This window comes from Theropithecus gelada, chromosome 6 (genome assembly GCF_003255815.1).
Source record: "Theropithecus gelada isolate Dixy chromosome 6, Tgel_1.0, whole genome shotgun sequence".
Classification (NCBI taxonomy): Eukaryota; Metazoa; Chordata; class Mammalia; order Primates; family Cercopithecidae; genus Theropithecus; species Theropithecus gelada.
In genome coordinates this window covers 167,476,529-167,502,512 of record NC_037673.1, presented here as the reverse complement: position 1 = coordinate 167,502,512, position 25,984 = coordinate 167,476,529, and the positions used below count along the sequence as shown (strand labels likewise).

Below are 25,984 nucleotides of genomic sequence, written 5' to 3'. Positions count from 1 at the left end.
CTCACTTTGTTGTCCAGGCTGGTCTTGAACTCATGGCCTCAAGCAATCCTTCCACCTCAGCCTCCCCCAGTTTTGGGATTACCAGTGTGAGCTACCATGCCTGGCCAGTGTATGCATTTTTGTTGTTGTTTTTGAGACATATGCTCAGTCTGTCACCCAGGCTGGAGTGCAGTGGCATGATCATGACTCACTTCAGCCTTTACCTCCCCAGGCTCAAGTGATTCTCCCACCTCAGTCTCCCAAGTAGCTGGGACTACAGGCATGAGCCACCATGCCCAGCTAATGTTTGTGTATTTTGTAGAGATGGGATTTTGCCATGTTGAGTAGGCTGGTCTTGAACTCCTCAGCTCAAGCGATCCACCTGCCTCAGCCTCCCAAAGTGCTGGGACTACAGCTGTGAGCCACCATGCCCAGCCCTATTTATGTGTTTTAAGGGGGTATGATATACATGTTATTTTGAAACTAAGTTGTTTCACTTTATAATGCATTGTGGATATTATTTCCATGTTGGTACCTACCAATTCACCCCCATTTCCCACTTTTTTTGATGGCTACCTCTTCTTATTCCATAGCATAATTGACTTTATGTGGCTAATTTTTAAATGATGGACATATGGTTATTTCCAATTTCCCCCTCTTACAACCACTGCCATGATGAACACCCAGGAAAACGTATCTCTGGACACTCAATGCTAATATTCCTCAAATGACTTTAAAAAATTAGATTAAATTCATATAACATATAATCATTTTAAGGTGTACAAGTCAGTGGCATTTAGTACATTTCCAATGTTAGGCAATCAATCACCACTTTTATTTAAGTTTCAAAACTTTTTCATCACCCCGTTAAGTAATCACTTCCAGTCCCCCTGTCCTCTGGTAAACACGAATCTCCTTTCTATCTCTATGGATTTACCTGTTCCAGAACCGAACAATTCATATCAATGGAGTCACACAATCTGTGGCTTTTGCGTCTGATTTCTTTTTTTCTTTTTTTTTCTTTTGAGATAGAGTTTCACTTTTGTTGCCCAGGCTGGAGTGCAATGGTGCGTTCTCGGCTCACTGGAACCTCAGCCTCTCAGGTGCAAGTGATTCTCCTGCCTCAGATTCCTAAGTAGCTGGGATTACAGGTGCCCGTCACCATGCCCAGCTAATTTTGTTGTATATTTAGTAGAGATGGGGTTTCACCATGTTGGCCAGATTGGTCTTGAACTCCTGACCTCAAGTGATCCGCCTGCCTCAGCCTCCCAAAGTGCTGGGATTGCAAGCGTGGGTCTGACTTCCTTCACATAGCAACGTGGTTTTGAGGTTCATCCACATTCGTATTGCAACATGTTTCAATATTTCCTTCCTCTTTATGGCTGAATAATATTCCACAATTTGTTTGTCCCTTCACCCACTGCAGGACTAAGATTCCTCCTCAGAGGGAGCAGCTCTGCAGAGCAACGTGCTCTGACGAGCCTCTCGGGTCCCTCCCAGGGTGGGCCAGGTCTCAGACACTGCGCTTCTTTTTCTAGAAACAGCCCACGCTATTTTACCACATATGCTGGAAAATTTCTGTCCAAGAACTTTCACTGTTTTTGTTTTTTTCTCTTTTAATCAAGGGCTGGATAAATGAGCCATCAGCCCTCAAGTGCCTCATGATACGGAGCTTCTCAAATTGGAGAGAATGTTAGGAAAGTAACTGGTTTGGTCAGTTTTTATTAGGAGAGCTAAGAAAGAATCAGCTTACTGTAGGAAGGATTCCCGCTGCTCCTAAGACCTGGCCCTTGGGGGCTAGAAAAAATGGCAACAATAATAGCCCCTTATACTTGAGCCAGCGTTGCATGGGCTTGGTGGCGGGGAGGCAGGTGAGTGTCTGCAACACAACACAATATATTTATCCAAGGCAGTATTTCTCCCGTTAACACCGAAAACTGAAGCTGTATTTGATTCACCTTTTCACCTTTTTTTCCTTGGACTTAAGTCATTTTTTTTTAAATGCCTACTATGTGCCAGGCACTGAGGACCCCCCAGGAGGTAAGAAACAGCCCCTGTTCTTGTGAGCTTATACCACAGTAGGGAAGATGGACATATAAAGGGGCAAGGACAGTAAGAGGTGGAAATGCGCCAGCCCAGTCATGTGAAAATACAAGCCCCCAATTGGTGGTCCGGATGCGCTCCCTGCAGTCTGGACCCTCATGTGACTGACATCATGTGGACAAAACACGCAGGGGAAGAATGGGGTCAGTTGCGCCTCATGTTGGGGCTGCCTTGCAGGGGTCAGTGCACTGAGGTTTTCTCATACCTGGGTTCAAATCCTGCTCCATGCATGAGCTATAAAACCTGAGGCCAGGATCTTACCCTCCAGGGCTTTACTTGCTTACCCACAAAGCGAGGCTAATGCTACCTTTCTGCTGTGAAGATTTAAATACTATAGATGTGTGTAAGCAAATGATGCAAAAGAGATAGTAAATATTATGTGTGTCCTTTTCCTGGGTTTGCTGCATACAGTTTCCCATGGCTTTTGAATTAATAGCAGCCCAACTTCTCACAGACCTATTCCAATTAGGACAAAAAAACCACTGGTACCCCAGAAAATGTCTTCAGAGGGACTCAGGCTGGCCTGCCTTCCTCTTTGCAGAAAACTTGATTTCGTTCAAGTTAAAATTAGCATTCCCACCCAAGCCTCAAATTCCCCTGCTCTAGTGTGAACTCTCTGTTTAGCTCCAAGCGAACCTCTTTCAAAGGCAGAGGACCCCGTCTGGCTTCTGCACCCCAGCAGCCCCTGAAAAGCACCCAAATCTGGCCTCCCACAAAAGGCAGCCGTGGTTGTGCTCCTCTGACAAATTGAGCCCGAAGCGGTAAAGATCTCTTCCATTAGAACTTTCTAACAGTGTCATAAATCTTTTATTAACATTTGGTATTATACTAATTAAAACTGTTCTCTGTATGTATTATTAATTTCCCTAGCACTTTTTGCTGGGGTGACGTTTTTAGCCAGCTAAGCAGAATGTAGCACAGTAAATAAGAAGAAACTCATTTCCAGACAATTAGCCTTGCAGAAAAATAAGTTGGTTAATGGAAGGCTTGATGATTACAAATTTTACCTAAATAAACAGGGTATCTTAATGGTAACTCTTCAAGCTAAGTAAACAGATTGGGGTGGTAATGTCCTAAGCAATACTTAAATGTAACTGTTTAATAAATTGGTAAATTACTCATTTCATCTTAGAACAAAATGGTAATACTGTAGTAATAACCTAGTATATATTCCGTAAATATGAAGCATTATCACTTTAGCTCTGTAGAAATCACCACAGTGATATGTCAGCATTGATCTAAAACTGCAGCATTTTATCTCAAGTTTATTACCCATTTTTGAGAATCGCTGAGATTTTCAGAGCATAATGGCAATAAAAGAAGAATTTAAAAAGCGCTTTAATGTGCATAAGTTAATCAGAGGTATCCTCGGGGGGAAAAGGAAATTTGGTAAAACATGAATTATAAGCATCATTTAAACTTACTTTGGACACTAGAGATAATAAATGGCACCATAATTTAGAAATAGCTTTTAACATCAATGACGGTAAGTACCACTTTACTGTTCATAAGAATTGCAGAGCAATGGTGCTGAGGCCAATTTTATTAGCCATTTTTTTCTTTATAAAAGCAATCCAGCCCTTTCCACAACTGAGGAGACAGGAACAAGAGTTACGTGCTAATATGCAAAATGCATTTAAGTTTTTTGAAATAGAGAATAATAAATTGTGCCAAAAGATAGAGTCTGGAGACAAATGAATGATCATTTAAAAAGAATAAGGCACTCTCAGAGTTTACATATTTGGGAAAACTTGATTAAAAAAAAAGGCCAACAAATTGTTCATACATTTTCCCATTTGCTAGAGCATGCCGGTATACTTTCAGATCCAGGAGATGAAGCCATAAATCCAAGCTATTGGGAGATACTGCAACAGGAATATATTTTTGTAAATTGTTGCCATTGACAAATTGTTTTTAAAATATATAAAGGGCAGGTTCATTTTTGTCTTCAGGGCGCCCAAGCAACCTTCTTGCAGGAAGCCTCAGACCCTGACCTCTTCTCACCAAGCAGAGACAGCCTGACAGCTTAAGTGCAGAGCTCAGACTGTGGGTCAGGCAGTTGCCTGGACTCAGTGAGCCACTTACTAAGGGCTCAGTGCTCTGCTGAGCATCATGAGGCCTCAGGAGAAGCTTGTATGGAACAGTGCATGGCCGTGTTGGCAAAAGCTGGCTTATGTGGAAGAAACAAATCCAAGAAGTCAGTCTGGACTCTGCTCTTCAGGATTTAGTTACTCCAGATTCAAGGTCTTTTGCTTTCCACCGCATGAATTTAAGGACAAACCAAACGATCCACCTTTCTTGATCTTTAAATCTTAGATGCAATTGAGCCACACAGATGCCCTTCCCTCCTACGCTTTTGAACAGGAACTGTGCAAGAGGCCTGGGGACTTTGTCCAAGGCAGCTCCTTCTGGAGGCCGTAGGAACAGAATCAGTGGTGCAGGGAGAGGCAGGCGGCGGGGGGAGGGGAAGAAATCAGCAAGGAGGGGCGGCTCCTAGCAATGCAGCCAGAGAACAGGCCTTCAAGCCCTCTGCCCACCTCGCCGCTGATGGAACACGCTGTGTTCCTCTTGCTTCTGGGCACTTCATCATTGTCTGGTCCCTGTCAGTGACATTCCTTCCCTGAGAGCCCAAGGAATATCATTTGCCTAACCTCCTCATGGCAGAAGCTGCATTTTACGTGACAGCGATCTCTCCCTTAACAGTGTCTGCTCCACCTGCAGAGAGCACCCCAGCTTTGGTTGAAGACATCGAGGTCAACTTTTGAAATCGATTGAAGCACCATCCTGAACTAGTAGGCAGAGAACTGTTGTATTTAGCTATGAGGCTTTGGGGTAAAAACACTTTCAAGTTGCTGAACCTTAAGTTTTCTCGTCTGTAAAATGGGGCTTCAAAACTGTTTTCTAAAGTGATTGTGAGGACTGAGTGAGAAAATGCACATCATGACCCAGAACACAGTGCTCGATACGCAGTGGACACCCGGATTGATCAGGTTTCTTCCCTCTCTGGAGTCAGAACACCTGCATCCCATCTCATACTCTATGTGACACTGATAAGTTACTTAACATTCCCACATCTCAACTTTCTCATCTTCAAGATGGAATATTACTATCTACAGTTGACCCTTGAACAATGTGGGGGTTAGGAGAACCAACCTTTGTGCAGTCACAAATCCATGTGTAATTACTATTATTATTATTATTATTTTTGGCGGGGGGAGGAAGTCTTGCTCTGTCGCCCAGGCTGGAGTGCAGTGGTGCGATCTCGGCTCACTGCAACCTCCGCCTCCTAGGTTCAAGCGATTCTCCTGCCTCAGCCTCCTGAGTAGCCAGGATTACAGGTGCCCGCCACCATGCCCGGCTAATTTTTTTGTGTTTTTAGTAGAGACAGGGTTTCACCATGTTGGCCAGCCTGGTCTCAAACTTCTGACCTCGTGATCCGCCTGCCTCGGCCTCTCATAGTGCTGGGATTGCAGGGGTGAGTCACTGCACCTGGCCTATGTGTAACTTTTGACTCCCCTCAAACTTAACTGCTCATAACTTACTGTTGACTGGAAGTCTTACTGACAAACAGTTGATGAACATATATTTAGTATGTTATATGTATTATGTACTGTATTCCTATAATAAAGTCAAACAAAAGAAAATACTAAAAAATCATAAAGAGGAGAAAAATATATTTACTGTAGATTAAGTGAAAGTAGATCATCATAATGGTCTTCATCTTCATGGTCTTCATGTTGAGTAGGCTGAGGAGGAGGAAGTGGGTGGGGTGGGGGTTGGTCTTGCTGTCTCGGGGTGGCAGAGGCGGAAGAGAATCTGTGTATACATGAACCTATGCAGTTTAAACCCATGTGGTTTAAAAGAAACTGTACTTCCTAGGCTTACTTTAAGGGTAAATGTGTAAGATGCTTGTATAAATGCTCAATTCACTGCCTGGCCCACAGTAGCAGTTCTAGAATTGCTACTTACCCATTAGTACGATTATTTTATGAACATGTACTGAGTACGTGCAATGTGCCCAAATCAGCAACCAAAGGAAACTGAAGCTCCAGAAGGCAGCAGAGTCACTGGTTACTCTTACTTAGAATAATCTGGATTTGCAACAACCAATCAACAACCTTTTCTGAAGGTCTTCTTCAGGGGAGACGTGGTGCAGACTGAGGCAAGACAGGCTCTAAACTCAGGCATAACTAGGTTTGAATTCCAGCTCCGTGACTTAAATGTCTGCCGGTGATCAAGTCACTCACTACTTGAGTTACTAGGTTTGCTTCCTTCTCTCTACGAGGAAAACAAGAACAATATTTACTGTGTGGAAATTCACCTACGACTTGTACTAGCATCGCAGTGTTTACTGGGCTCCAGGTGTAATCTTTCAAACCACTCCATAAGGAAGACCTATTTTTTGCAATATTCAGATGAGCACACTGAGGCACAGAGACGCAAATTGACTCGTCTAGGACCACACAGCTTGTGAGTGACAAAGCTGAGATTTTAACCCAGGCCTGCTAAAGCTTCATATATGTGGCGGGCATTTTGGTGCAGGAGGCAAAATGCATTAATGTGCCTGTCATCTTCCTTCCCTAGGGCTGAAAGTCCTCAGGCCCAGCAGCTGTGGGCTACACCAGGGCATCTCACCACCACAGGGGTTCACCCGGCATTGAACTCAGCCAGTTCTTTTTTTTTTTTTTTTTTTCTGAGACGGAGTCTCACTGTGTCTCCCAGGCTGGAGTGCAGTGGCGCGATCTCGGCTCACTGCAAGCTCCGCCCCCCGGGTTCACGCCATTCTCCCGCCTCAGCCTCCCAAGTAGCTGGGACTACAGGCGCCCGCTACCGCGCCCGGCTAGTTTTTTTTTTGTATTTTTAGTAGAGACGGGGTTTCACCATGTTAGCCAGGATAGTCTCGATCTCCTGACCTTGTGATCCACCCGCCTCGGCCTCCCAAAGTGCTGGGATTACAGGCTTGAGCCACCGCGCCCGGCCCAGCCAGTTCTTCTGTCTGAGCTGGGAGCTGGAGGTGTAGGGGTGGGCTGTAGAGTCTTCCTGAATCCCTTAGAGCACAAGAGCTATCACCTTCCAACCATCTTCAGGAGGAACAAAAGAGAAATAACAAGGGATTCTAATGGTAGCTGCAGCAACAGCAATGTTTAAAAAAACAGAAACAAACAACCACAACAACAAAACAAAAACACGACTGGGCGCAGTGGCTCACACCTATAATCCCAGCACTTTCGGAGGCCGAGACCAGGAGATCACTTGAGGTCTGAGTTTGAGACCAGCCTGGCCAATATGGTGAAATCCTGTCTCTACCCAAAATACAAAAATTAGCCAGGCGTCGTGGCAGGTGCCTGTAATCCCAGCTATTCAGGAGGCTGAGGCAGAAGAATTGCTTGAACCTGGGAAGCGGAGGTTGCAGTGAGCTGAGACCGTGCCACTGCAATCCAGCCTGGGTTACAGAGTGGGACTCAATCTCAAAAACAAAACAAAACAAACAAAAACCCACCCAGGACTTTCTGGTTTATATCTGGTGTTGTTTAGGGTTGGTAATAGTCAACCCAGTCAGAATTCCCTTCAGCAATCACATAAAGACCTGGGCTTTAGTAACAAGAAGGTTTGAGGTGCCTCACTGGAGAAAACCAATGAACTGTATTCAGGCGGCTTCCCTTAAAGTCCTGGCACTAGAGTAGACTTGGGAATGTGGTGTCATTCCTCAGAGCCTCAGTTTACTCATTTCTAAAATGGAGATTACAATAGTATCTATCTCTTGGAGTCCTTTGAGGATTACACAGGGTCGTGCAGGTGCCCTCACCAAATGGTAGCTGCTGGGTGCTGGAAGCCTGGGCTCAGGAGGATACAGGTGGCCACGGCTCCAGTTCCGGAGCTGGGAACTATTAATAAAGGCATGGCCCCATCCCTGCCCGGGGGCCCCGCCCGCCCCCTCCAACAGACGAGCTGGAAACGGCGGGCATTAATCAAGTCCACCCCTGCCCAGCACCTTCTCTTGGAGTCTTCCCCGGGGTTGCCTTTCCTGTCTGCTCTCCCCTCCCCTTCTTAGTCTCACTATGTCCTAGGAACAAAAGTGCCCCAGCTGTGGCGCCTGAACAGTGGATGCAAATGCAAGGCAGCTTCGCATGCTGGATAATCACCATCGGCCCCTGAGCCCGGCACCAACTTCTCCAGCCTCAGGGCGGACCTCGCCCCTTAGACCAGCGGAGGGCTATCTCCTTGGCTGGGGGTGGTGGGGACGGGGGAAGGGGCAGTTCTCGGTTATTCTCTGAAGTGCTCTGCATTCCTCTTTTTGGCTGAGTCTCTGCTGGCTGGAGGAAGACGTGGGTTTTTCCTGGATGGGGGACGGAGGCAAAGGGTGCGCTGCCATCCCAGGCTCCCCGCCCTGGAGAGTTTCAGCACAGCTGGGATAAATCCATCGAACAACAGTGCTTGATAGCAAAGCCAGTACCACCCCACTAGCAGCCAGCGCATGGGCTGTGCGAGGTCTGGAGGCTTTTAAAGCCAATCTAGGACTCTCACTCCACTCAAGGATCTGGCTTCTTAAAATCAGGGTCTGGATGAGCACAAATCTCTCTAATGAACCTGCGGCCAATGGGGCTTTTCCAAGCTGTGATCCATGGTCTGGTGGGGACACCGCCTGGCTCAGGCCCCACAGCCAGCCAGACACCCAGGGGCCTTTGAGGCCAGAGGTGGTTAAGGCACCTGGGGGTGAACTTAGGTGGGTCGCCTGCCTTCTCTCTTCCTCAAGTTCCTACTTACTGGGAACACAGGACTGCTTTGGGGGATCAATGGGATGGTGGAAGGTGTAGGAAAAAACCTGCTCACATATGTTTTATCTTCTCCCATCCCACCTCTCTGACACAAAGTGAGAGAATAGTAAAGGGGTTTAATAACGAACTCATTAATTGGCAGCGGGTCTGACACAGGAACAACATTCGTCTCAACTGGTGTGATGGCCACTAACCTCAGGGTTACACCAGGACACTGACAAGTCTAGGCAGATGGAGCCAGGCCAAGTTTCCCAGATGACTGTGCCACTGTCTCTACTACCGGTGACCAGAGGACAATTCATGGCAGTGGAGGACGCTGTTCCATTCCTGTCTTTTCCTCCAAAACAGCAACACCTTTGATTACGCCCCGCACTTAGATTTTTATCCGAAAAATACTTCTAAAATACTTTTGTTTTCATAAAAAACTGATCATCAGCTGTACCATATGCCATGGTTTTTGTTTTTTTGCTTTTTCTGGAAGAGTCTTTAATGACTATTTTTACAGTTTCAGAAACCAAGCTGCAGATAATCAAAACCATTTGCTCAGGGCCACACAGCGAGGGTCCGCAAAACTGCGCGGAAGACTGCGTGCCACTGGCGGCTGGGTGGCCCGAGGGAAGGCACCGATCACCAAGGCAATTTCTCGAGGACTTTGCCAGTGTCTGAGCCAAGAAAGCGCACGCCTGGGCCTGGGCGTCGCTGAGAGTAGATGCTCTTAACGGAGCGGGTGCTTGGAAATGGGGGGCTGAATTTCGAATTTCGCAGAAGGAAAACCGCCTTCCCTGTGGAGAAACCTTCACTACTCGAGGATACAGACGCCTGCACCACACCAGCCGCTCTGCGGCCTTGGTGCACATGTTTACACACGGTTTAGTTGGACCGAGGCAGAGGTTGGGATTTTGGCAAAGGTTCCCAGGAACCTTCAGCGGGGTCGCTGCTTAGGCCCGGCGCTGCCCGACGGTCTCTGCAGAAAGTTGGAGGCCATGTTCCCGGATTCCTATTCCGGAGCGCCTGGCCCGGTCGCGGCGGAACAGAGCGCGCAACGGTGTCTGCAGCCCAGGCCTTGGCGGTCGAACTGGCTCAGACGCCTGCTTCGACCGCAGGTCCGCAAGAGCCTCAGCCCTAGCTGCGCGCCACTCTTCGCAAAGCTGCCGAAGCGGACAGGCGAAGGTTACTCTGCCCAGGGGCCCGGTGGCACCTCTGGGTTTCAAAGCTGCTCTCCTGGTGGCCGCGGCTAGGTCTCCCCCCTTCGGCACGGATGGCAAAGGCGCCAGCGCGCAAGCCTGGGAGGCTAGAAGTGCCGGGCGCCCTTGGAACTCAGAGCCCAAGCCGCAGCGGCAGACTCTTCTGTCCCACTGCGACCCTGGGCCTCGTGTCAGGGTGGCTGCAGGCGCCCCCTCCGCCACCCCGAAGCCGCATCTTCACACTCACTACTCAAAGCTCCTCCACCCAGTACAAAGAGCACTTGCTTTGGGGGCGAGAGCGCAGGGCCGCCACCGCTGCACGACACAGAACTAATGTCTGAACTTCTTTGAAGCTTACTTTATTTTTCTTTCTTTCTTTTTTTTTGAGACAGGGTCTCACTCTGTCGCCCAGGCTGGAGTGCAGTGGTGCGATCATGGCTCACTGTAGCCTCGACCTCCTGGGCTCAAGCGATCCTCCCACCTCAGCCTCCAGAATAGCTGGAACCACAGGCATGTGCCACCACGCCTCGATAATTTATTTTATTTTATTTTGTAGAGACGGGGTCTCCATGTTGCTCAGGCTGGTTTTGAATTATTGGGTTCAAACAATCCTCCAGGCTTGGCCTCTCAAAGGGCTGAGATGATAGGCTTGAGCCGCCACGCCCGGCCTAGCCTTAGCTTTTCCATCTGCAAATTGGGGAGGGCACTCGAACCTCGCCAATGCTGTGCGGCGCAAATCAGAGCTCCTGCCCAGGCGCTGGACTGGGAACTGGTGACTGGAAACCATTCCCACTAGCGGGAAGCGAGCGGCCGGCCCCGGAATTTTCGGCGTTCTCTCCGGAGGGCTCTGATTGGGCCAGGTTCCCGTCGCGTCCCCGAGTCCCAGACCCTACCCGCTGCGCGGCCTCCTAGGGAAAACTAATCGCGGCCTCACTCCCTGCCCGGGCCGGGCAGCCTCGCCTCTCCTTGCAGACGCCTTCGGCCCAGGCCTCCCCACCTGCATGTAGGGCCCCGGGCGCAGCCTAGAAATCAGGGCGCCGGGAGAACCCGCGCGATCTTTCTGCTCGGCCCCCGGAGCTGCCTCTCGGCTCCCTGCCCTGCATCTGTAAAATGGGCGCGGCTTTAGAGACGCTGGGACTGAGGCTGAGGCGGCGTTCCCAGCTCTCGCCCAGAGGCAGGCTGCTGCTTGTCCTCCATCCCGTCCTTGGCTGGGCTGGGCGCCAACACTCGGCCGCCTGCCTCCGGAACCTTGGCCTAGGGCTGGGAGATGATCGCAAAGGAGGCGCCCTCGTGGGGCCCCTCAGGCTACTCCAGATTCCTTTTTCCTCAAGCTCAGTCTCAGGGAAGCCTGCCCCATCCAGATATTACCGTTGCCCCAATTCTGCCCATAGCCCACGTGGCTGGGGGCGGTGGGAACTGTGTCCCCTACTTCAGTCCCGCGCAGCCACGGCGGAAACGACGACCTAGAGGCTTGGCACCCCAGGAGGAGGGGGTTAGGCATTAAACGCCCTTTAGCCGCTTGGCAGTCGCTCCCAGCCGCTGGGGGCGCCCACATTGCTCTGGGTGGACGTGGGCGAGAGATGGTCGCTACTCGGCACCACATGAGTGGGCTCAGCTCTGTAACTGGAAAAGACCCGTAGCCCGTCTCTGGCTCGGCAAGGCTGGGTGAGGGCAAAGCGCTGGAAGACGCCAAACGCCGCGAAGGCACTGGGTGCGGGAAAGCCAGGCGCCCCCGAGGGCCGAAGCCAGATCAGCTCCCCACTCCCGGCCTGCCCGGACGCCTACCCGGGACAGGCCTCCCGGCCAGAGGCCTTCTGCTCAAAGCGAGGCGCCGGACAGAAAGAAAAAGTCAACGTGCGTGTGTCTCCAAAGAGGCCCAAAGAATCGAGGGTCAGTCACCCTGGCAAAACAACAAAAGTAATTTTGAAAAACAAAAACTCTAGGCCTTATAAGAATGATATGTTGGGACGGGCGCTGTGGCTCACGCCTGTAATCCCAGCACTTTGGGAGGCCGAGGTGGGCGGATCACGAGGCCAAGAGATCCAGACCATCTTGGCCAACATGGTGAAACCCCGTCTCTACTAAAATGCAAAAAATTAGCCGGGCGTGGTGGCGGGCGCCTGTAGTCCCAGGTACGCGGGAGGCCGAGGCAGGAGAATCGCTTGAACCCGGGAGGCGGAGGTTGCAGTGAGACGATATCGCGTCCCTGCACTCCAGCCTGGTGACAAAGCTAGACTCCGTCTCAGGAGAAAAAAAGAGAGAGAGAGAGAGAGAGAAAGAAGAAAGAAACATTGGACTTTGGGGCCTCCGGGGGAAGGGTGGAAGGGCAAGGGATAAAAGACTACACATTGGGTACAGTGTACACTCACTGCTCGGGTGATGGAAGCACCAAAATCTCAGAAATCACCACTAAAGAACTTACTCATGTAACCAAACACCACCTGACCATCTGTTCCCCAAAAACCCATTGAAATAATAACAATTTAAAAAAACCCGCTAGGCCTTATTATGGAGCAACAGAATAAAACGGAACGGAGCTGGACCGCGACACCCATCTCTAAGGAACGCGCTTCTCCGCCAGCAAAGTCAAGGGTCCCTCTAGTCCTCAGCCGAAGGGCCAACCTTTCCCAACCCGATGACGGCGTTCATCAGGCTTTTTAGTGGAGAAAATAAAAGCATTTCAGGAAAACACTCACGGAAGAGACCCGAAGTTCTGAGTCACCCTAGTCCCTCCCCGGGTGTCTTTATGTCCCCAAAGGCGCAGACCCCAGACTAGCTGGGCTTGGGGATGGAGGTGACGGCGGGAGCGCTGAGGGTTCAAGATGTTTCTCAGGCGCCCTCCCCTTCCTCCGGCCCTGCAGGTGCAGACAGTCCCAAAGCCCGCATAGAACGAAGGCTCGGAGCACGGAGACCCGCAGGGTGGCCCACGGCTCCGGCACCGAGGGAGGCAGTGGGATGAGGCGGGTGGGGGTGCTCGTGGAGTTGGGGGGCTCTGGGACACGGCCTCGAACGTGTTTTGCCTTAGGAGCTGCTGGGAGCTGGGCCTGGAAGAGGGAGAGAAGGAGTCAGGGAGAAAGGAAAGGAGAGAGAGAGAGAGACAAAGACAGATATACATTAAGGCAAAGAGATTCGAGAAACAAGAAAGGGAAGACAAAAGGACAAAAAGAGGACAATGGAGAGGAGGGAGACAAAGAAACCCAGAGAGACACAGAGGCCAAGAGACAGAACTGGGGAGAGAAGGAGGAGGAGACGACAGAACAAGAAAAGGCTGAGGGCAATGAAAAGCAATAGAGGACGAACTACACCGGGAAACAACACAAAACTGTAAAGAAAAGGAGAAAGATACAGTACAACAGAGACCCAGAGTAACACACAGAGGAGAAAACAGGGAATAGTGTAGAGAAAGAAACGGAGAGGCCAGAAAGTAAGTTTTTAGAAGACTGAAAGCAAGAACGATAAAAGAGGGGGAAAAATCCAAGAACAAGAGGAAACGTTCACGGGTTTTTTTTGTTAGTCACGGTTGGAAGGGGTCAGCCGCTCCCAATCTCGCAATTCTGAAACTTCCAACTCTTGAGCCACGGTGGAGCTGGGTGGAGCCGGCCACGCCGCTACCACACCAGGGCTTGGAGTTCTGAGTTCCGGGCGCCCCGCCCACTCCAGCCCAGTGACGCCGCGGGGGCTGCGGTGACGTCACACGACGTCATGCTCCACCTGGGGTCCCACGCAAACCCGACAAGGAGCGGGGTCCCCGGGGTTGTGCGCTGCATTTGCTCCCCAGGCCTTTGGGGACCGAGGATTTGCACCGGTTCTGCGCGCAAAGCCTGCCCACAGAGCGCCCAGACCCGTCAGAGCCAGGTCCTCTCTGAGGCTCCGCAGGAAAAAGAGGGCGGAAAGCGGGTTGCGGGGTGAAGGGGGGCTCTGAGTTCCGGCTTGAGTTCCAAGAAGTTCGAGGCCACTCTGCCTCCCGCCCCCCCGGTTGATTTGACCTGGGGACGGCCTATGCATCTGCCCAGGCCCGGCGTTTTACTCACCAGCCGGCCCCGGCGTTGGCCCGCGGCCCTCGGGCCTGGGGCACCTTTCCCACGTCCAGTTCCCATCCTGCGCGCACCCAGGCTGAGGGCGGCCGGCACCAACTGACCTGCACCGCGCATCCTCCGCGGGGCCCCGGGCGGGGATTGCAGCCGAGGCGAATGCAGACGAATCTTCAGAAGTGGACGCTTGCTGCGCACCTCCGCGCTCGGCTTCTACCGCCGCAGGAGTGGGGCGCAGGGCCGCGGGGTGGGGCGCAGGGCCAGGGGTCGCCGAGTATTATTGGAACGAAAACGAAATAAAAGCGGCGTTAAGTGAAATAGCTAACTTTTTTATTAAATAAAACGACTTAAATAAAAGGAACAGAAAAGAAGAAGAGTGGACCCAGCCTAAACGCAGGGTGCCCCGGGCCCCTGACACTTCCCCCAGCGGCCGAGTCGGCTGCCCCTCCTCCAGCGGCCCCCGCGGGGGAAGCAGGTGGCCGGTTTCTAAAGAAAAAAAAGCCAAAACTTTTTATTATTTACACGTTTGGGCAAAAGTACAAAGTATAATACAGGCGCCCGGCCCGGGGGGTGCGGGCGAGGGGCGGAGAAACGTAAGGCGCTTTCTTGTCAGGCCCGGGCCTGGGGCGGGACGGGGCGCGGGGCGGGGGCTCGGATTGTGCGGCCGCGCGGAACCCGGGCCCGACCCCCTTCCGCGGCCGGCCAGTCTGTGGCCGCGCCCTGGGGCCTACTCGGGCTTGGCGGCCCCTTCCCCTCTCGGCCCCGGTTCCCCCGCAGCCCGGCTGGGGGGTCCGGGGCTCCCGTCTGGGTGGGGGCGGCGATCCGTGGCGACGGTGCGCGCTGGTGGGCTCACACCAGGGAGGTGACGGCGGGAACCTTGGAACTATCTTCCTCCCAGGGCTGCAGATTCTGCAGAGCAAAGAGTGACGAGTTGTGCAGACAGAGCGGGTCGGGCTGGATGGAGTCGTTGAGGCTCTTTTGGAAGGCGTCGTGTTGCAGCTGCAGCATGAGCCGGCTCGCCTGCTGCCGCTCCGCCTCCCGCTCCTCCGCCGTCTGCCGCCTGCACCGGGGGAGGGAGAGGGACAGCACCGTCATGCACCCGGCACCGCGGGGCCGCCGGCGGGGCCCCGGCCCTCCCGGGAGCCGAGGCCATCCGGGAGCCTCGAGGCGCAGAAACCGTCTGCCTCCCAGCCCGCGCTTTACGCCCGAGGCCCTCATATCCAGGGAGCAGGTTGGGATCATTTGTTTTTGTTGTGTGCCAGAGGGTCTCCAGGAGGGGACTCTGCCCGCCGCCCACCTGCACGCCCGGGTACTGTGGCTTCACCAACAATAAAGACTGTGCCTTTCGCCGAATAGCAAGGGCAGGGCCTATGTGTAACTGACTTGGCCCTGCGGGAACCGGGGTCGCTGGGGTCCGCGGGTGGGCAGTCTGGCTCTGCACCACCCGCACGACGCCCGGGGGCTAGGTCAGTCTCATCCAGTTCGCCTAGAGCCTGTCTTGAACCCCTTTCCAGACGCGATCGCTTCGCCGTTTACGGGTTGAATCAAAACAGAGATCGGATAAAAACGCGGCTGGAGTGGAGACGCGGAGATGGGGTGGTGCGGGGAGGAAAACGGCGTCCACGAGGATTGTTGAAAATCCGAGAGGGCGGGCTGGAAGAAGGAGGAGAAGGAAAGTGCGAGAGGCCCGTGTGTGCGTGTGTGTGTGCGTGTGTGTTTGGGGCGGGGGGTGAGAGGAAATCAAGTGAGCGCAGGAGACCGTACAAAACACGGGGAGAGAGTTGGAAGGGCTCACGAAAGATGGGGATGGGGATGGAGGAGAAACCGAGGCGTGGGAGACTACGATGGAGAGAGAAGCACAGGCCAGCGAGAAGGGTGAAAGAAAGAGGTACAATCTGCGAAGGCGGGTGGGGGTGTGTTGGGGAGAGGATGGGAGGGGGCGGGGGTAGTGGATAGCCTTAAAATGGGGCGAGTCGAGGCTGCGGCTCGGGGCGGGGCAGGTGAAGGGCAGGTGTAAGGTGGGCCAGGTCAGGCCTCTCTCACCGCCACTTGGTCCTCCGGTTTTGGAACCAGGTCTTGACCTGCGCGTCCGTCATTTTGAGGGACTTGGCTAGCGCCGCCCTCTCGGCAGAGGCCAGGTACTTCTGGCGATGGAAGCGCTTTTCCAGCTCGCAGATCTGCACCCGGGAAAAGGACGTGCGCGGCTTCTTACGCTTGGGCGGCGTCCGGTTCTGGTAGGGGTGGCCGATGCGCCGGGTCACGGTGAAGGGCGTGAGTGCGGCCGCCGCTGCGGAGACACACGAGAGCCCCTGAAGCCCAGCCCGGCTCGGCCACCGTTCAGGCCCCATGCGGACCCCGTGGCGCCCCGTGGGACACGGAGAGCTCAGCTATTTCGCTGGTCGCGCGCATTTCCAGCGACACCAAGCCGGTCGGGAGACGCCCTCGCCCCCTGTCCCTTCCCCCAGGCACGGGCTTATTTTCCTGCAACTCTCCGATTACCCTCCCCACTACGGCTGCCCGGGGCACTGGGGCCGAGGCCTCGGCCGCGCTTGGGCCTCTGGAATGGTTTCCGGGAGTGGAGCGCACAGGGCGCGGCGCCTCTGGCCCCGAGAGGGCGGAGGCCTGGAGCCTGGTGGCCAGCTCTGCTCACCTGTGAAGCGGTCTTTAACGAAGCGGCGGCTGCTCTCCATCCAGGGGAAATTGAGGCCGCCCAAGCTGGAGACCGTGGGCACGGAGGGCATGGCGGGTAGCGCGCTTGGCAGAGGCGGTGGCACGGCCCCGGGCAGCGGCCTGTGCGCCGGCACCCGGATCACGCCGGCGGGCGCTAGGCTCAGGTTGACACTGTAAGATCCCGCGTCCTCGAAGGGTGCGCCGAGGCCCGCAAAGGAGGCGGGCAGAGACGGGTATGTGGCGCCCGGACGGCCCCCCGGGGGCCCTCCCAGGTAGCTGGCGCCGTCGGGGCCCCGCGGGGCGGGTGCGCTGTCCTGGTCCGGGCTGTTAAGGATCTGGTCGATGCCGAAGCTGATGGGCTCGTGCGGGTGCGGGGTCTGCGCGCTGGCTGGCGCCTCCATCCTGGGCGGGCGGAAGGGCTGGGCTGGGCTGGGCGGGGAGGCGGCTGGGTCCCGGTTACGGCGCGGCCATGGAGCGCCCGGCGCCTCTCGTCGCACTGAAACTTTGCCAAGAGTGCGCGGGCCCGACAGGCTCTGTGTCATCTTTCTTGAACCGAACCTGGAGTTTCCGCTGCTAATTCCTCTCCCGCCGCAGCCATTGGCTGCGATCAACAAGCCTCTCTCCTCTCATTGGCTCCCGGCTTTCAATAAAGGCCTAATTCATGGAAATAGGAGCTTAGGGACTGTTCCAAGGTGACATCATTTTAACAAACGAACAATAGGTCAAATTTATTAGCCGGGATAATGGGCGGCGGATATTAGCGCCCGAACCGCACGCAGCCTCTCAAACCCGAAATCTAACGAAGCTGCAATTAGCAGACGCTCCCCGCTCCTCCCGGCCGGGCCGCTTCCCAGACACTGCGCTGGGCGGGTAGAGCGCTCCGCTTGTGAAATTGTCTTTTGCTGAGCGGGTTTTCGTTTTCTTCCAATTTTTTTTTCGTCTGAGCAAAAGCCAAACCAAATGCATCCTTTCAGTTACAATGGAGTTGCAACCCCGGCAGGACCCGGCGGGATCCGCAGAAGCCCCTTGGAAACTACAGCCGCTGGAGGAACGAAAGGGGCGCACTCCCGGGGGCAGGCTTCGCGCTGCCTGCGCGCGGGGCGAGGGGAGCACCGTAGCGTTCTCCGCGCTCCGGAGGACGCCGACCCGCGTGGGGAGAATTCGCCCCCGCCCGGGTTTCGGCCGCGGCGTCGCGGCCACTTTGGAGACACTCCCTGGCTCCGGCCAGGCGGACCGAGGCGTGACTCGCAGGTGCCCACGCGTGCCAGCTCCGGCTGGGCTAGGGACGCGGGGTCGCCCAGTGGGGAGCGGGGACCTGACTCTCGAAATTCGTTGCAGAATGGAGGGGGCTGTGGTCGCGCATGGGAACCCGCTCGCGGCTCATCGGGTCTAGGGACATCGGGTTACCGAATGTCAAAGGCGCGGGCAGCTCATAGTTAGAGCAAATCGCAGGATTTTTTTGGGAAACGCGAGTGGTGAGCCCCTTCCGGCTCCAGTCCAGTCTGGGCACTGGAACCACTCCCCGTTCTGCCCGCGCCTCAGTGACTGTCTATCCGGGCCCAGGGCACCGTGGACAGGACCGCACACGAAGTAGTCACCTTCCGCTGCAGCTTTGGGGAGACAAGCGGAATCATTTTCTTCCACCTAATTCTAAAATCGTTAGATGTAAACTCTTTGAGTGTCGCACCCCTGGCCTGGGCTCTTCCTCCTGCCCCTTGTGGTGCGGACAGTGGTGAGAGCTCGGATGTACTGTTGGCCAGAAGTGTGTTCAAATTTGGACTGGCCACTTCCTAGCTGAGTGACCTTGAGTAAGTGACTCCATATATTTAGGTTTCGGTTTTCTCGTTTGCAAAAAGGGAAATAATGCGTGCATGCAGGTTGTTTGTGAGCCGCGAGTGAGATATTGAGGGAGCGCAGAGCACTGGGCCTGGCACGTAGTGAGCACTGGGAAGCGTGGCTCACCTCCCACTGCATCCCCCCAGAGTAATGGCTGATATATTATTGTTGTGACTCTTGTTTATTTTGTTGGCAGTTTTATTTTATTTGCAGGGGCTCAGTACGTTGGAGAGAAAGGTGTTTGTCTACCAGTAGGGTCAGTTTCAGAGGACGGGGAAGGACAGGAGGTGCAGGTTGGGGATTCTTTCTATCTTCTCCCAACAATCCAAAGGCGTCAGGATTTGCAGGGCCTCCAGGCCTGGGTCTGGAGTTAGGTCACTTGCCCGCTGTGTGACCTTGGGCAAGTTACTGGCCCTTGCTGAGCCTTCCTGGTGGGTGTGGAGAGGGAGGCCCAACAGTGAGGGGTGAAAGCTGCAGGATGCCTGGGGTCTGGGCAAGTGCTCCCTCACTCGCTTCCAGCGACAAGGACCCTCAGATGGGGTAGATGCCATTGCTCTGGCCCCAGGGGGCTTCCTGCTTCTAATTCAGGCTCTGCCACTGGCAGGGTGGGGGCTGTGGGGTCCCTAACTGCCCCTCCCAGAACCGCGTTTTCCTTATTTGTAAAACAAAAAGGGCACCAGCTACCCCCAGGGTGGCTGTGAGAACCAAATGAGATAGCATCTGTGGAAGTGCCTGTGAGAAACTCTGGCGGTTATATAATAATAACTTTAATGACAACTATAAAGCTACTGTAGCTGAGAACCTAGCCTGTGCCAGGCAGGGAGGTGGACACTTATTTATTCTTCACAATGACCCTGTGAGGAAAGGGCTGTTAGTGGCCCCAATTTCTCACTAATGAGGGAATTGAGGCTTTGAGAGTTCAAGGGAAGCACAGCTCCCCACTTGCGGGCTGGAGTTGGCACCTCACCAGCTCCTCTTCCCTTCTGGCTTCCAGTGTCCTGGACTCAGGGCTGCCCTTGTCACTTCAGACACTGTTAAATCGGGACAACAAGGCCCACCGCACAGAGGTTTGTGGCACGGAACTAAGGTGTGGGTGGTACAGCACTGCTCCCAGGGTGTGTGCTTAAGAATGGGATTCTCACCTCCGTTTACCAGCTGTGGACTCTGAATTATTCATCTTCTTTGTGCCTCAGTTTTCTCATCTAGTAAATAAACCTCATAAGATTAAATAAGCTCCTCCAGGTAAAGCCTGGCATGGGTCAGTGCTCTGCTTCATTGCTTGGGTTCTGGCTTCCTGAGATCCACGGTTCCTCATGGTCCAGCCCTGTCATCCAGATGAAGGTGCTTTGGGCCACTAATCATAAGCCTCCTTTCACTTCCTATCCAGATAGCTCTTAGGCAGCTCAGGAATGGGGGTAACTTGGGTCAGGTATGAGAACTCTGAGAATCCTAGGACAGTGGTTCTCAGAGTGTGTTCCCAGAGCAGCAGCAGCAGCATCACTGGAGAATTTGTTAGAAATGCAAATTCCTGGACCCTCGCCAGACCTACGGAATCAGAACTCTGGGGTAGGACTCGGCAGTCTGTGTTTAACAAGCCCTCCAGGCGACACTGATGCCTGCTCAACTCTGGAAGCCAATGCCCAGAATGCTGTCCATTTCATCCGAGTTTTCAAATGTGTTGTTACAACACTGTGGGAAGATTGTCTCAGAATTTGCAACTCTCATACGGATCTGTACTAATACCTTCCACTTCTCATTCTCAATGTTGCTCATTCATGTCTTCTCCTGATCATACTTGCCAAAGGTTTGTTATTTTGTTGGTTTTTAAAAAAGCCTTTGATATCTTATCCCCTTTTAAAATGCCACCTCTTTCATGAATGTTGTGGTTTCAAAAATTATTTATTTCTTCTTTGCTGAGTTGAAAATTTGTCAAATTTTCTTTCTTTTTAAATAAATGCATTCGAGGGCATACATTTTCCTCTGAGCACTGTTTTGGCCAGATATGTTCTGACATGTATTTGGTGTTCCTGAGGTTGTAATTTCTTGCTGCCCTTGTAATTTACCTGCTGTCACTTGAACAGTGAGGCACACACACTGAAAGAGATTAGGAAATGAGAATTGTAAGAACCGGGACCAGGATTCCTGGAGCTAGAGAGACCTTCAGGACGCAGCACATCCTCTCCTCTTCTCCATGAAGAAGCTGGGAGAAAGGGGTGCAGCTGGTGGAGGCTTTGCTGAGAGTCATCTAGAAGATGGTGGGGCTTCAGGGGTGACAGAAAAGATGCTGGGATTTCCAACTGGCCCAGGAACCCAGCTGTGGGAGGCTCCTCCAGGCTCATTCTGCCATTGACTTCCTGAGTGAAATGGGACTGCATTTCCCCATCTGTGAAATGGGGGTAGAGACTGAATCAGGACTTGAAAAGTATTTGGGTCAGCTACCCTATTTGAACACCGATGAAAATATTGTGGTCTGCTTCCGTAGAAAAGGACAGAGACACAATTTGGCACATACACCATGTCACAGGTGGCTGACCTGCCGTGCTGTTCTTGGCTCACACACCCTAGTTCGGAGTCCCTACGGGCCCTTCCAGTTTTCCTGATGGAAGGCTCTAAAGACACTTGCCCAAATTTATTCACCCATTCATTTATTTATTCAGCGAATATTTACTGAGCACCTACTCACATTTCCTGGACCATACCCCAGCGCAGGGGCTTGGTTTCCCCATCTCACAGTGGGGACAAAGCAGTCTGGGCTCTTCATCACTGCTTCCCCCAGTGGGCAGGATGTGGGGAAGAACCTTCCTGAGGAGGTCTGATCAGTCTCAAGAGTCTGCCAGCCAGTGGAAGGAAAAGGGCACGTAGTGGAAAGGGGTGAGCTGGGATTTGAACCCAGGACTTTTAGACTACAAAGCCCACACTTTCTCCTTTACCTTACACCCCTATTTGGGAGTAGGTGGTAAAGACTGTAAGTCACGGGATGGAGTGGGGAGGGGAATCAGTGCAGGGTCTGGGTGAATGAGCCCAAGAGTGGCGGTGAAGGCTGGCCATAGTGCGGCTCACTCTTCTCCCCTACTGGCTTGAGAGTTCCTTTCAGGCAAAATGGTGTTGGTGGCATTTGATCCCATGTCCCAGGGCTGGGTCCAGGGTGTGGAGGACTGGAGGACATTATCAAGGTTTGTAGTATTAAACTCAATAGCACAAAGCAAGGTCAGACAAGGGGTAAGAAAAAGGGGTCAGAATTGGGCGCAGGCATTTGCGTGCACTCAGTTCGGCATTCATCCCCCCAGCATCCCCATGGCTGGTTCCTCGCATCCTTTACGACCCAGGCCAGCCCTCACCTCTCTGCCCATCCTCCAGAGCAGCACCCTCACCTCATCATCCTCTCTACCCGTTGACTTTCGTCATTCCCCTCAGAACTGATCTTATTTATCCGGCTCATTAGCTTTATCTGTGGCAGGTGATGTGAAAGAATGATTTCCAAGGTGCTTGGGCTGGGCCAGACCCAGGCCCTGGCAGGGAGGCTGGCAGCAGCCTGAGGAAGCTGGCCCTAGGGCCGGGGGTTAGAGGAGAGGGGAGCAGGGAGAGATTCCTTTCTCCATGGGGTGGGGGTCTGATGGAGATAATAAAGGGCACGTGAGCAGGGACTGTGCAGATGGCAGCGTGTGCAGGGTGGCAGGATCGGTCAGTGTGCTCAGGCTCAGGGGAGTAAGGACAGGCAGGGTGGGCAAAGGCAGGGGGTGGCCTTCTCAGGGACCTCCAAACCTGATCTCATGCCCTTGTTTCCTTCCCCTACACATCCGCCATTTTTCCCATTTGTGCTCCACAACTTTCCTCCCTTCCTGACAGATTTCTCTACTCAATTTGACTTCGTTTCAACACTTTCGTTGGGCAAATTACATTAAGATGAATGTTGCAGGTACCCTTTATGGTTTATTTATCGTGATACTGTTTGTATCTCACACTTATAAATAACTTATGTTATAGCTTTTGTTTGTGGAAATGTAACTTACATATTTTATTACGCTTTCTGTAAACCTCAAAAAGAATCTTGTCAAGGAAGCACTCTTATCAGCAATCCAAACTATGGGACGTAAAAACCGACACTAACATTATTTTTTAATATGCCAAGGAGGCAGGTTACTCTTGCTGTAGTTTGAAAGGTTTGCTGTCATTGTAAACTTGCACCTCAATAAAACATTTAAAAGTCTCAAGAATGATTTTAGGAAGTTCAGGGAGGAGGATGAATCGGTGGCAGGACCCACAGACACAGCACACAACGGGCCCAGGTCCTGGACTGGCCTTTCGCTGGGAGTGCCTAGTCCCATTGTGGGTGTCAAAGTGGTTCACATTGAGTTCTCCCACCCAACTGTCCCCTAGGCCCAGCTGTGAAGGACCTAGTTCAAGGAATTATAGTGAAAAAGAAACACAAGTTTTGAGGTCAGGCAGATCTAACTTTGAATTATGGCGTGTCTACTTTCTAGCTATGTGGCTTTGGGTCAGTCTTTTAGTCTCAGTTTTCTCATCTCTAAAATGGGGATAATAATTCTTGACATTCTTACTAGGAAGCGTAAAATGAGATAGCAGTTTGCAATGCTTATTTGGTGCTCAATAAATGATAGCAGTTCTGATTATTTTATGTTCATCTTAAAACTTTTAAGACCAGGAGTGGTGGCTCACATCTGTAATCCCAACACTTAGGGAGGCTGTGGCAGGTGGATCGCTTGAGCCCAGAAGTTCAAGACCAGCCTAGCCAACATGGCAAAACCCTGTCTTTACAAAAAATACAAAAATTCGCCGGGTGCAGTGACATGGGCCTGTAGTCTCAGCTACTCAGGAGGCAGAGGTGGGAGGATTGTTTGAGCCCAGGAGGTTGAGGCTGCAGTGAGCTGTGAGCGTGCCGCTGCATTCCATCCTGGGCAAGAGTGAGATCCTGTCTTTAAAAAAAAAAAGAAAAAAAAAAGAAACATTTACTTCCTCCCTTTTTACTCTACCCTGCTTTTCTCTTCAGGCACTCCTTTCCCTCCTCATCATAAGGGGCTGAGTTCTCTCAAATGTTACTTCCTCAAAACTGCTGAACATCTAGATCAAGTTTCCCATATGCTGGATCTTTCAGTTTCTTCAATTTTTCTCACCAAACCCACTCTGTTTTCGGTTCTCATGTCCAGCTGTTGGTACTTAGCTAATCTGGTCACTAATCTCAGCTAACAGCTACATGGCAAGCCACTTCTGCATTTTGAAAGGGGCCCTCACTACCGTAATCCGTAGGTACTTCTAGGATGTCAGGGCCAATAGAAGGGAGTCCAGAAGGCCAGGGGGGCTTTTCTGGGCAGTTCAGATAATCACACACAGTGCAGGGACTCTACACTCCTTTGTCCCCCATCCTAGAGAAGCCTGATTGGAAAACACAGAATAACAGAAACATCCGGAATACAGGCAGACTACATCTTTCTCAGGGGCCAGGTTCTGAAGTCAGTGTGGAAGGCAAAAATTGAGCAAAGTAAAAATCCCTTCAAACTGTTTCTTGCTTGAGCATCCCTGAAGCAGCTAGCTGGACTTAGCACCCACATTGCAGGAACAGTCCATCTGTCTGTACACTAGAATCCCATCAGAAGGGTGGGTGCGCAAACAGCAGCCACACCTCCCACCTCATCCTCTCTGAGCACGTGTGTGAAGTGGTAGGCCCTTTGGAACTGCCAGCACTCATTTTTCCTATTGTTCAATCTGAGTAAGTTGAATCTGATTAGACCCAGCAGCTCCATTAGTTGTCTTTCACACGGCCTCCACAGGTTTGTGTCTGTGCATGCTTTTTTTTTTTTTTTTTTTGAGACGGAGTCTCGCTCTCTTGCCCAGGCTGGAGTGCAGTGGCCGGATCTCAGCTCACTGCAAGCTCCGTCTCCCGGGTTCACGCCATTCTCCGGCCTCAGCCTCCCGAGTAGCTGGGACTACAGGCGCCCGCCACTTCGCCCGGCTAGTTTTTTGTATTTCTTAGTAGAGACGGGGTTTCACCGTGTTAGCCAGGATGGTCTCGATCTCCTGACCTTGTGATCCACCCGTCTCGGCCTCCCAAAGTGCTGGGATTACAGGCTTGAGCCACCGCGCCCGGCCTGTGCATGCTTTATCCTTGGGACAGGATGTCCCTTCAGGGCCCACTCCCACGTGGAACTCCAGGTCTCTTCTCAAGAATCCCCCGTCCCTCACCAAGGCAGACTGTGGCAGTCTTGGAGGCAGAGTCCCAAATCCGGTTCTCATCCACTGTGGGATGAGTGTGTAGTATGCGTGAGTGTGATCCTTAAACATCCCAGCTCCCCCACTTCCTTTTCCTCCCTCAGTAAGGGCTCAGAATGGAACCTGGCCCTCTAAAGGAAAAGGAGGGTTCCTTTCCAGGTTTTAAGAAAGAAATTTACAGCTAAAACTCAACCTTTCTAGCAACAGCCAGGCAAGAGTTTTGGCAGACAGCTTTGAAAATGGCTCCCAATGGCCGGGAATGGTGGCTCATGCCTGTAATCCCAACACTTTGGGAGGCCGAGGCAGGCGGATCACGAGGTCAGGAGATCGAGATCATCCTGGCTAACACGGTGAAACCCCGTCTCTACTAAAAATACAAAAAATTAGCCAGGCGAGGTGGCGGGCGCCTGTAGTCCCAGCTACTCGGGAGGCTGACGCAGGAGAATGGCTTGAACCCGGGAGGCAGAGCTTGCAGTAAGCGGAGATCGTGCCACTGCACTCCAGCCTGGGTGACAGAGCGAGACACTGTCTCAAAAAAAAAAAAAAAAAAAAAAGGACGATGGCTCCCAATGATCCCTACCTTGTGATTTACTTCTAATGAACAGAATACAGCAAAAGTGATGGGATGGCCCTTCTGAGATTGGGTTATAAAAGACGGTGACTTCCAGATTGCTGCAATCTCTCTGGCTCTTCTCTGATGAAACAAGGTTCCATGCTGTGAGCTGCCCTGTGAAGAGACCCATTTGGCAAGAAACTGAGGCAACAACCTGTGAGAAACTGACTCCTGCTAACCATCGCGAGTGAGTCTGGATGCAGAGCCTTACCCAGTCAAGCCCTGAGATGATCACAGCCTGTGAGGGAGAGAGCCTGAAACCCAGCTGCAAATTCCGGACCTACAGGAACCGTCGGTTAATAAATGTGGCTTCGAGGCACTAAGTTTTGGAGTAATGTGTTATGTAACAATAGAGTTCTGAGAAACAGATGATAATGGACCTAAATATTAACTGGTTTCAACTCACCATTCTGAAATACAGGTCTTCCTTGCTAGGGGCCAGGAATTCCTTTGAGGTGAGACAGATCTGGGTTCAAATCTTGCCTGTGTGACCCATGTAAGCTATAGACACCATCTTTTAACCTCGGTTTCCTTATCTGCAAAGTGGAGCTAATACTGTCTAAACTT

General features: G+C 52.3%; 2 protein-coding genes across 2 annotated transcripts; one reads left to right on the top strand and one right to left on the bottom strand.

Moving 5' to 3' along the window:
• Nucleotides 1-14,386: 14,386 nt before the first annotated feature.
• On the bottom strand, nt 14,387-17,228 carry TLX3 (T cell leukemia homeobox 3). Its single transcript, XM_025388756.1, has 3 exons — nt 16,724-17,228; nt 16,117-16,360; nt 14,387-15,133 (listed from the first exon to the last, which is right to left on the bottom strand). The coding sequence occupies exons 1-3, from the start codon at nt 17,142-17,144 to the stop codon at nt 14,923-14,925; spliced, it is 876 nt and encodes a 291-aa protein (XP_025244541.1). The 5' UTR covers nt 17,145-17,228; the 3' UTR covers nt 14,387-14,922.
• Nucleotides 17,229-17,595: 367 nt separating this feature from the next.
• LOC112626940 lies at nt 17,596-20,541 on the top strand. Its single transcript, XM_025389353.1, has one exon. It carries the CDS (start codon nt 17,723-17,725, stop codon nt 18,134-18,136), a length of 414 nt encoding a protein of 137 aa, XP_025245138.1. The 5' UTR covers nt 17,596-17,722; the 3' UTR covers nt 18,137-20,541.
• Nucleotides 20,542-25,984: the final 5,443 nt, after the last annotated feature.